This window comes from Miscanthus floridulus, chromosome 3 (genome assembly GCF_019320115.1).
Source record: "Miscanthus floridulus cultivar M001 chromosome 3, ASM1932011v1, whole genome shotgun sequence".
Taxonomy (NCBI): Eukaryota; Viridiplantae; Streptophyta; class Magnoliopsida; order Poales; family Poaceae; genus Miscanthus; species Miscanthus floridulus.
Window position 1 is genome coordinate 18,265,829 of NC_089582.1, and position 11,897 is coordinate 18,277,725.

The 11,897-nt window shown below is 44.2% G+C and overlaps 1 protein-coding gene across 2 annotated transcripts; it reads left to right on the forward strand.

The window, feature by feature from the left end:
- Positions 1 to 8,262: 8,262 nt before the first annotated feature.
- LOC136545120 (uncharacterized) lies at positions 8,263 to 11,540 on the forward strand. 2 transcript variants are annotated; one of them, XM_066537154.1, is made up of 6 exons: positions 8,263 to 8,511; positions 8,598 to 8,718; positions 8,809 to 8,931; positions 9,465 to 9,517; positions 9,598 to 9,712; positions 9,850 to 11,540. In XM_066537154.1, coding segments are annotated over exons 1-4 (306 nt in total). In that variant the 5' UTR covers positions 8,263 to 8,451; the 3' UTR covers positions 9,467 to 9,517; positions 9,598 to 9,712; positions 9,850 to 11,540. The 2 variants fall into 2 exon arrangements, with proteins under 2 accessions (XP_066393251.1, XP_066393252.1); XM_066537155.1 differs by having other exon boundaries at positions 9,647 to 9,712.
- Positions 11,541 to 11,897: the final 357 nt, after the last annotated feature.

The following is an 11,897-nucleotide window of genomic DNA, read 5'->3' on the forward strand; positions in this document are numbered from 1 at the left end:
CTGGCAGTGTTCCTTGCATTGCATCCTGTGCCCGATGACTCCCCACTCATCACCGAGCTACCCGATGAGAACGTCTTCACCATTGAGATTGAGGCTCCATGGGAGCTCTACTTTGACGGCGCCTCATGAGCTAAAGTCACCCTCAACGATGCCCCAAGATAAAGAGGTGGAGCTGAGCTAGTGTTCAAGACCCCACAAGGAGGAGTGATGTACCATTCATTCTCCCTTCTCAAGGAGGAGTGCTCCAACAACGAGGCAGAGTACAAGGCACTCATCTTTGGCCTCCTCCTAGCACTTTCCATGGAGGTATGTTCCCTATGAGTTCACGGGGACTCTCAGCTCATTGTTTGACAGATCAATGGGGTCTATGAAGTCCGTAAACCAGAGCTCATGCCATATTATGAGACAGCCTGAAAACTCTTGAAAGAGTTCAAACATATTGAAGTTCTTCATGTCCCACGAAGCAGGAATGCTCTAGCTGATGCTTTGGCAAAGCTTGCCATGACGCTCGCCCTTCCTGAGGGTAAGCCCGCACAAGTCATCATTGAGGAGAGGTGGCTACTTCCAGCTGTGCTCAAGCTCATCCCGGAGGAGCATGAAGTCAACATCGTCACTGTAGGCGCTGTCAAAGATGATGACTGGTGCAAACCCTTCCTCGACTACTTCAAGCATGGCAGTCTCCCCGACGAGGCGGCGAAGAGACGTCAACTACAACGACGGCTTCCGTCCTATGTCTACAAAAGGAGACGTGCTCTACAGGAACACCTACGTACAAGAGGTGCTCCTTCGATGCGTGAACCGACATGAAGCTAATGAAGTGTTGAAGGAGGTTCATCATGGAGTCTACGGCGGGCACCAGGGTGGCCCAAAGATGTACCACAGCATTCGATTGGCTGGGTACTATTGGCCAGGCATCATGGCGGATTGCCTGAAGGTGGCGAAGACGTGCCATGGTTGCCAAATCCATGGTAATTTCAAGCATTTGCCGCCACTAGCTAGCAAGAATTCTCGCATACAAGCTGGAAAGAAAGAATTTTATTACAACCAAACATGGTATTCTGGTCCAATGCTTCATGGTTATTAATAGAAAAAGGTGAAAAAAATACCTTACATTACTCATTATTAACCTAAAAAGAGAGGTCGGGCAGCATTTGATTTTATCCTCGAGGACATACACATTATGGGCACCTAAACTATAGCAAACATAAATCAATTATCTTTATCTATACTAATGCTGAGCAAAGACAATATTTCTTATATAAAATCAACAATGAAAGAAAACAAAGTAATACCTAGGATGCACCGGACATCAATTGTTTATACATGAAAACATAGTTCAAGAAACAAAATAAAATCATATAGAAGGGCTACATCAAGCATGGTCCACTTTTGACTGACACATTCATCTATGTTTCGATCATGCACGATTTGTTCGAATGGCAATGTGGCTTATTTAGTTTGTTAAATAAACATTACAGTGGTAGGCTCGAATTGTTCACAAATTACAACAATCAAACAGCCTACCTTTGTTGCTTTTGAATAAATAAGCCGATAACTTCTTCCTCTCCTACTGCTTCTGAATTTCTTCCTCTCCTACTGCTTCTGAATTTCTATATGGTTGTTTGTTAGAAGGACAAATAGCAGACCTGAAACGTAATAACAACGTTAAACATGCCTGAATCTTTAACTATCTAGAAGAAAACATGTTTGAATATAAATCAGAATAAATAGCACAAATTAGCAATCCCTTCCCATTCAAGTGTTGCTGAGGTTGAAGTAATTACCCTTCTGCTAAGATGCTCACAAGCAAACTCCTTGGATAGGTGCTATCTCAACTTTCAGATTTAAACGTCTAACTTATTTTCAATGCAAATAAAGATGTATAGTTATCCCTGATGTGCTCTTCGTATAAAACATGTATATTAGTTTAGAAACTTTCTGAACTCCCCCTGCATTTGTTTGAGTTTTCTTATCTCATTTTCACGTTACAAACTACCATGTGACGTCAGTTTTCCAATATATTCACCAAATGGGAGTAAATATTTTCTACCTCATGATCTTACGGATGGTTCCTGCTACCACTTCCTCTTGTATCTGAGTATTTTTTATGACATTATTAAAGTACCTAGGATAGATCTTTGTAGCTTCTAAGGACACCAATAGGGACCCCACTACCTGTTTCTGTGTAGAAAATCTAGATCTTGAAGGGCTTCATAGAACTTCCAAGAAAATGCGATTCCACATTCCCATGTCTCTCTGTTTGCATCTGTTCACTGCAAGAAAAAAAAATCCTATCTACGTACATATACCTCGTATACACAAAAATTGCCGCCGTGCAGCCAAGAAACCACAAGGGCGCAATGGATCTATGAGAGGGAGAGGTCTTCGAGCCTTACTAGGGTCACGCACAACGCCGCCTTAGGCCTTGTTTGGATGCGCATGTATTCATTTCAATCCACATGTGTTGAAGTGGATTGGAGTCGAATTAACTAAATTACATTCCATTCCACTCCAACACATGTGGATTGAAGTGAATACATATGCATCAAAACAAGGCCTTACCAGGGTCGTGCGCGGCGCCGCGGATCGCATGCCCCGGGACACTTAACTCATCCATAACTCATCCCTCTCGTGGCTCGATTTAGTCGCCATGCATGGTGTCTCTCCCAAAGCTTCAAACATGTAGGGTCACACCTTTTTTTCTTAGTTTCCCCCTATGCAGATCCGGGGTTGTTAGTCCGTGACACCTTTTTTTGATATATGGATCTCTACCTCCATAGGGTTCCTATGCTCTTGTGCTATGAATCTAGGTGTCACACCTTTTTTTCCTTGTTTTCCTTTTTCACGGTGCTCCGGCAAGCATGTACATTGGGCTATGAATCTAGGTTGAGGTTGAGAAGGGTGGCCATGGACTGATGACTACATGGTGCTAGTACCTGTACTATGATTTGGTCGCGAGCTGAGGGGAGATTTGGTGAGTAGGTCTGTGGGAACACGATATGTCTTTTATTTGATTTTCAGCTAGGTAGGATTCAAAATATGGCCAATCTGGAGCAAGCACGTATGATTTCCTAGTCTTGATGTTGTATTCAATTCATTGTCGATTTGGTGTGGCAGTTTATTCCTAGTTTGGAGTTTCTGTCAAGGCACCCATATGCAGGGATTCAGAGAAACGACACACGGAAGGTGCGGCAAAGAAACATGGTAACACCCATCAGATTGCAAGCAAGGTAGTATATCCTAGAATCCTAGATGATGATTGCTAAGGTAGCGATAACATGCATAAAGTGCACTGAGAAATAGTATAAAGACATTCATTGCCAACATTTTGCCAATGGAACTACCATGACAAAAAAATCATGAGAAGTTGGTAGACAACATTTTTTTCCGTGACCGTGCTTTAGCATGTTTTTCATTAAGCAGAAACAGAGTTTGTTATAACTTTTCCTGGTCACATTAATCCATCGATTACCGAGAGTCGCTTTGGTGTTTTGGGTAATCGATGGATTGAAATTACCCAAAACACCAAAGCGCACGAGGTTGTAATTTACGCAGGAAACAGTGGCGACAAGCTAAGACAGGACTAGCTAAACTCACTACCAAAGCAACATCAGCAGCGACCTCAAATGCCTGTACCTGGCCAGGCACCACTCGTTAGCCTCCTCCTCAATGCTTGCTGCAAGATGCATCGGCGTTGTAGCGACTCTGTTGAAGGTTCTAGCATTTCTCTCCTTCCATAGCCTCCAGCTGATCAGGAAGAAGGAATCGAAGCAACCCACTTGCTTAGGGATAAGCTTTCTACTACGAAGCCACCACTACAAGGCGTGCTCGTTCTAAAGGCCACGCTTTCATCGAGGCGCAGCTTCCTGAGCCAAATTGCCTAGACCTCTCTACTGAAGATGCAACCATGTAGAAGATGATGGATCGTCTCTGTCGCCTGATCGCAGATGATGCAACAATCGGAGTCCTGAAGTCCATGATGGAATCTTCTCTCTGCCGTCCAACATCTCTTGTGCATCACGACACAACAATGGTCGCTATCCACCAGACATGTCAAGTTCACCCCAATATTAAAAACATTCTATCTGTAGTATAAATCATGAAAATAATGATAGTAGAAAAAGTAGAGGCACCCCCATGAAAGATTATCAATTCTGCACAGTAGTCACCCTTTCCTAGTCTAAAATTGCCGAAGGTGCACCCATGAAACGTTATCAGTACTATACATTATTCATGGTATAACAAGGTATCTATAAAACAAAAGGAGGTATCTGACCAAATTTTTGCATACAATTGGCTCCATGTAAATTTTTGCATACAAAGGGCTTGTCTTCTTGCGCCCGGGCCTTGGCCGGTGTCGCAAGCCGAGCAGGAGCCAAGGCCCGCGCTCGGACGTGTCATCGGTCGGGAGCCTAAGGCCTAGGCAAGCCCCCAAGCCCTGTGCGTGGGCCACACCATGCCCAGGCTCGGTTAGGTTTCTTGGTCGGAGGGTGCCCGCGAGCGTACCCGATGGGTATAGCCGCCGAGCCTCGGGCGATCCTAGAGGGGTCGATCGGGAACCATTGATCCCAAGGCTTAACATACCCAAATGTTAGGATCTCGTCACCCGGGCACAAGAAGACACGCCTCGAGCCATCAAGGATCTGGGGCTCCTCGACGTAGCACTTTGGGCGCGGCCTTGCCAGCCGCTCCCCTGGCAAGGTCACGCACGGGGCATGACACAAGAAGACAAGCTCTCCTCGGCCTCTGGGGGTTCTGGGGCTTCCGGCCCCACGCGTCAGCCCCTCGAGCCAACCTTCCTCACCACCAAGAAGACTCCAGAAGGTGTGCCCGGGGGAGGCCGATCCAAGCCAACATAGCTTGACACTCAGTGTATCAGAACAGGCCAACCAGGCGATGCCCAAGGCTTCTTCGGCTCCATGACATCGCCACGGTCCACAGAGTACCGCTAGAAGACCCTCTTAGACTCTGGCGCATGTAGACCATAGGCTCAACCCCCCAAACCGCCATGTACCCGACCTATCTTGACATATAAGGGGTAAGGTTGGATCCTAGAGGGGAGATGACGAGCCTAGACAGATCATTCCATTCCTGATCGATCCGCTCCTGTTCAGCACCGAGAGCAGAGCAACCTAGAGTGGGGCACCGAGAGCTCCTCCACCGCACCCGTCGTCTTCCTCCTCTCCGACGAGGGGAAGGCTCCACCGGCAGCGAGGCAACCTCAGGATTAGCACGGAGCTAACCCCCTATAAAATCTCTCTTCCTCCTATACACTCTGCTGTAACCCTTAATTTTGGGTACTCTTGAGTATATGGATCATCAGCTGCTGGACGTAGGGCACTGATCGGCCCGAACCAGGATAAACCGTTGCGTCCTCTCTATGATTCTTGTGTTCTTGAGTCCACACGAGCCACCGGAGACACGCACTCTAACACCGACTCGAACAACAATGCTTGTCACGGTTCCAACCCCGTGACACCAGCCATGTACTATGTTTGTGCTGCATATGGTGGAGGACAACGGCCGTCTTTGCGAAGTTGTGGGTGGAACTTCGCATTGAAGCCTAGTTCTTTTTGTTGTTACCCCTATTCCTAGTCGAGTTGAATTGTGTATTGTTTTTTTATGTCTCTTGGACATGAGAGTGTGTGCCTTGTGGCCTTGGTTCGTACCGACAATCAGCTGTGTATCGTCCTTTCATGGTAGAGGCTGGAACTTTATTTGGTTATCTAAAGTTAGTTGAGACAGCTTAAATCAGCCCAGTTTTTATTAGGTTGTAATTTGCTTCTTCGCTCTTTTTCATATATGATCATTAGATAGTTGTGATATCAAAAGGTGAAAAGATTGTTTCACTGACTCCAAAAGGCCAATTTTCAAGACAAAACAAGGTCGTGGCGGCGCTCTCCTGATCATGGTGACTGATACACGCATTCCTCGTGATTGCGGCTTCTACTTATGCTTCCTCTCATATTCGCCTATGTTTCCCATGTATTATGTATTCACATACATCCATGCATAGTGAAAAGATGCAATCATGAACTACCATACATATGTCTACATCCAAGAGCAGAGCATTATTAGTTGACTAGTAAGTAGTAACAACACCATTTGATGATCGGACGAGGCTGGGCATCCTTTGTGTGGTTGATAATATGGTCTATGGACGTGACCGTCGCTCAAAAACTAATACGAAGCTAAAAAACGATGGAGCTCTATCTATTATCTAGCACCAAGCTCGACAGATCCACGCCGACATCAGAGGTCTGTGTGTCTGCAGCGGTGGTGCACGGCCGCACGGGCGGCCTGCCTACGTAGACCTGCCTAGCTTACCCTTAGCGATGGGAGTGGGCACTAGGGACACGGGCAGTGGCATGTGGCAGACAACTAGGACAACAACACTTCACACTTTTGCAAGTAATTGATTTGTCCTCGGCGATAAGATCTAGCTAGAACCCTAGCCTCCAGCGATGCTCCCGTCCACCTACCGCGACCACTGCCTATTCACTCTAGTTACAGTCATGCTAGCTTATACTATATTTGGTTCTCACCTTAGGTACATCATTCTCGAACCTCTAGGTGATTTTCCACGCACAGCGAAAACCTAATTAAAAAAACATCATTGGTAGGATTGCTCTGGTTGGCAATTCAACAAAAAAAAAGGACGAACAAGAGACAAAAACGATTAATTGGCTGATTTGCCATCACATCGTAGCAGCACATTTTTTTAGATTCAAGAATAAAAAGTATTTCGGCCTCCCCATCCACACATGAATGAGTATGGCCATTCAATACAACACAAAGGTATTTAGACCATGCTCCGCTCACATATCCATTCCGTTATGTAATATAGTGTATTTTAGAAATTTAAGAACAAATTATAAAGAAATCCTTATTTCATTTTCTGTTCAAACGCTATCGTCAGCAATGATTAATAGAGATTAGTCGATAAATGATAAGATATATTATCTATCAAATGTGTGCTACCGCTTAATGCAAAACTATCTCTTATCCTCCAAGATCCCTTATATTTGGTTGCAATTTTTGAATATTTAAATGCATAATTTTTTAGTATAGAGGTAGTATTTTTACAGGTTCTTTATGTTCTAATCCAGCAGGTCAAATAAAATTTACTAGGAGAGCTTGTGCCCGGACGCCCTTCACAATAACCGTCCACATCTGCTACAGAGAAAAGTACATGTGAAAACACATATACCCCGTTCGCGTGCCCTTAAACCCGGCTTAATCCGCTTATTTTTTTATCCGGAACAGTATTTTTCTCTCACAAATTCCTCCAGCCTTCCTCCAAACCATCCAGATTTCTCCAGAATTCAGACAAGCGAACCGGCGCTAGCGAGAGAACTCAATTTGTCAGGGAGCACGATTATTCCACTATCTTAATAAAGCTCGGCACGGAAGTAAATAATGAATGAAACTTAGCTAATCCAAGCCGCCGAAACTGAGCACAGCAGGACGACTTACAAGTCTACAACGTGTAGTGTAGCTTTATCTAAAAAAAGATTTACGTGCACAGCTTTATCTAAAAAAAGATTTACGTGCACAGTGGTCTAGTCCTTGTCTAAGCAAGAGTTAACGGCAACGGCAGGTGGAGGGTCCACATGCAGCAAAAGGGCAAGGAGCGCCTGCGCCCCGTGACTCCGTGAGAGCGAGCACGGCCTGACTGTCAGACCAGTCGGCCTTCAACGGTCCGACTGCTCCTGTCGGGTCTGAGTATAGCGCTAACGTATATGGGTTATGGGTACAGAGCAAAGGGTAGGTGTATACATACATTGGTATGGTACATATAATACTTATATACGAGGAGGATCAGGAGTGAGAGCACAAATAATTAAAGGAGAGAAAAAAGAACTAGTTTGGTATTTTTTCTTTTTTTTTTGTTTACAAAAATGATTAGTATGATGCATGGAAATACACACGAGTTGAAGGGTAGCCGGGGTTGCTTTGCTTGACCACACTTTTTAATGCATCCAATGCAATATGCATGAGACTAGCAACACTACATAAAAAATAATTTTTAGCAACAGTTTGATTTTTTTTTAGGGGCAGCTGATGATGGAGTCACCTCTACAGTAGCATGCTCGGGTGCCAGACACCAGCCACCCCTACAAATAAAACAACAGGGACCGGCTGATAATATTAGCCACCCTTACAAATAAGATCTGATTTGTAGGAGCGGCTCAATCAATAGCCAGCCCTACAAATTCTCGGATCTATAAAATAACACGCAAAACCTAGCCTGATCCCACACCGACGCCTCTCGCAGACACCCCTCAGCCACTCCTCTCAGCAGCCGCCTCCCGTCCCCTCCTCTCTCGTCTTCCTCATCTCCCCCACGGGACAGATCCAGCGAAGGATCCGGCGCTCCTCGTTCGTGCGCCCCGTCCCGTGGCCGGCGAAGCACAGCTCTGTCACTGCCGTCTGCCGTGGCCGACGAAGATGATGTCCGGCGGTGGGTACTCCACCCTCGACGGCCCCAAGGCCTCCGGATCCGTCCCGGTATGCAACCGCCCTTTCTGCCAGTCTCCCTCCTCTCGCGTGGCACACAGCCGGCCTCACTATCTCTCTCTTGCCACACCACGCAGGCAGCCACGGGGACAGATCCGTCGGCCATCAGGTTCGCCGACTCCAACCTCCAGACCTTCCCGCCGTTCGAGGCCAGGGGCAAGATCGCTGGCGCCTACCGCCCGCCCACCGACGCCGACGGTCAGATCTCGCGGCCTCAGCTCCCGTGCTCTTCGCATTTCTCTTCGGGTCCGACTCACTGACCTGGCCGCGGTGGCCTTTTTTGCGCAGACACCTTCTCATCCAAGGGCGGAGGAGCTGGAAGCGGTGGCAGAAGCGGTGTCGAGAGGATCTGGGAGTCCGTCTTCCCCTTCCGCGCACGTTTACCGAGAAGACCTCCGAGAACCCTGACCTGTATGCTTTTCAATCAGTTCCCCTGCATTACTGAAACGTGGCAGATGCGATAGATCAATGCGAGTTTTTGTTAATAATATGCTGGCTATTATTCATAGGTTAAATTGCACCTCGGTGTTGAATGTGGACCTGTTTGCTTTGGCTGGAAGGTGTTGGTCATGTAGTTTATGCATTCACGTCTCTGGTTCTGCGCACTGATAGCTGGATTGTTCCAAATGCTTAGTTTCTTTTTGAGCGGGATCTGTTGGTTTTTGGTCGAACTGATCCTTGGAACACAAAGGTCTAGCATTGATCCAATTGCGACAAGTTCCAAAAGTGATTCATTTGGCATTGACTTTTATAGCACTTTCTCTTAATAAACATCAAAGTCCCAAAGGCACATATTAACAGCAGCTAAACATATTGATTCAATTGACATTGAGTTTTAAGAACATTTTTGTCTTAAGAAATACTAAACTCTAATGTAAAGATGAGCATAGAGAAAGTGAAATATTTTAGTAATAAGACATTTTACATGATTAATATTTTTACAGGATCTGAGGCAATGTTTGCTGATTTATGCTACTTCTCTGTTAAATCTGTTAAGGTATTTCCCCTGTTGTTTAGGGCTAAATGTTCCTCCTTCAAAATATTTTATGGTAACTTACAATTGCTCATATGTTGCAGCTTACCTTTGTGTTTCTTGTTCTTCCATGCCTTCTACTGGGATACCTAGGACAAGCTGCATTTCTTATGGAGAACTTAGATAAAAGTTAGCAGATCTTCTTTTTGTCCATTCCAAGTAAGCGAAACAGTTTGTCTGATTTGCTATGTATTGCTACATAGGCTGAAACTAAAATTCTCGTATATAATGAAACTGAACTTCGTTTACTGGCCTCTAGACTCATTCTGATAGACATTTTTCAATACATGTTGCAGGTGAGGCATTTTGGCCAGTGGTATTCATAGCTACTCTGGCAGCACTAATTGTTAGTCGTGCAATGACAACTGCTATATTCTCGACCATAAAGCAGGCAACAGCTCTTGGCTGTTTCCCATGCCTCAAGATTATCCACACCTCTAGAAAGTTCATGGGCCAAATATACATCCCGGTGATGAACTGGTCCTTGCTGGTTTCTTGTCTGGCATTTGTCGCAGTATTTGGGAGCATAAATGGGATTGGCAATGCATATGGTAGTATGTGATATGAGCCTTATTGGCAGTTCATTAGCAATGCAATCTATTTCACCTATCTTTAACTCTATTTTCTTGATACATCCTTAACGAATTCGCCACACTGATTTCCTTTTTCTGTAATATACTAGTTTTCTTTGCCTGTATAAACACCACCTGATTTTTTATATCATGTATGGAACTATGGATGATCTAGAAGGCTTAGCTCACTATGATTCTATCATGATCAAGTGTGGATCTGATAAGCTAACTAGGGTATACAATAAGTGAAGAGAGGAATTTGAATTGGTTCAAATATATTATGTACGGGGAAGTTCAATTCCCTCATTTATCAGTATCTGGTTGCAATCTGCACGCCTTCAGTCTAGGTGGTGTTTTTTGTCTCCTTTACGACATCTCTATTGCTATAGTGATTAATAGATTTACTTATACAACTACAAGTGACTACTTGGAAGGAAAAATGTAAAATGTCAACGATTCTTAAGAAAAAGAAACCTTCTATGTTCAAGTGTTATCTTGTTATGTATGTGGTTATTTTCTTCCACCCTAATGAACTGGTTCTTGCTGATTGATGAGATGAACCTGCCAGTGCTACATCTCGGCTTCCACCACAGAGGTGGTGCAAATGTTTCCTGATGAGATGAACCTACCTCGAGAGGTTGTTCCTATTTGTTTCGTTATTAGTAGGTCAACTGGCTAGTGCTTTGTGTTGGAATGTGTCACTTGTCTTTAGGATTGATAATTTTTAATTTTGAATTCATATGAGATTACCAGAAAATATGGCAAAACGCTGACAGGGTAGACAAAAGCTTGATTTCGAGCTAGAAGTGGTAATCATTTCTTTCCAGAAGCTAGCACATGCATTTCAGTATTATCTCATATGAATACAACTAAAGCCTTCATTTCTTGAACTAGCTTTTAAAACTTGTATTCTTCATAGTTGTAAATGGTACCGGGATGATGATGATATAAGATTATTACAATTATTAAGGTGCATCGGTTTCTTGATTGTGGGAGGATGGTAGTCATTTCTGATCCATTCTGTGGGAGATGTTGCTAACATTATTTGATATGTTGGTTGTTTGTTGGCTGAGGAGTATAATTAGAGATTTATTATTTTTTTATTTGTGAATAAGGATACAAGATGCACAACATGCTTTTTTCCCCAGAGTGTAAATGCTCAGATATGCGTGATTCCAGCAAACTTATGATTGATTAGATTCCAGCAAGTGTGGGATTATTGCTCAGGAATGGGAGGAAACCAGTTGACTTGTAGAGGAAGAGAGATGAGCATGCTAGTTAGCATTTTTTTAGTTGACTTGATATTTTTTTATATTTGATTTGATATGTATTACTACAATTCGCATTTGGAAGACATGTCATGGAATATTTGTTATAATCTGGTATAAATAAATGTGTATTGTCATTGAGTTTCAGTACAATCGCAGAAGAAGATAAGTCATGATGAAAAATATATGTTCTGGTTGAATTTGAATTGTAAATTTAATTTTTTTGACGGAAAAATGATTTGTAGGGGCGGTTGTTACTGTAGCTGCCCCTGCAAATCGATTTATAGGGGCGGCTGGTGTTCCTAGACCGCTCCTATAAATTGATTTGTAAGGGCGGCTACAGTACCAGCCGTCCCTACAAATCAATTTGTAGGAGCGGTCTAGGAACCGCCTCTATAAATACATGATTTGTAGCCACCCTTTCATAGGGGCGGCTGGCAAAACCGCCCCTATAAACGGTTACCGACCGCCCCTAAAAACGTTTTTCTACGTAGTGCAAGGTAA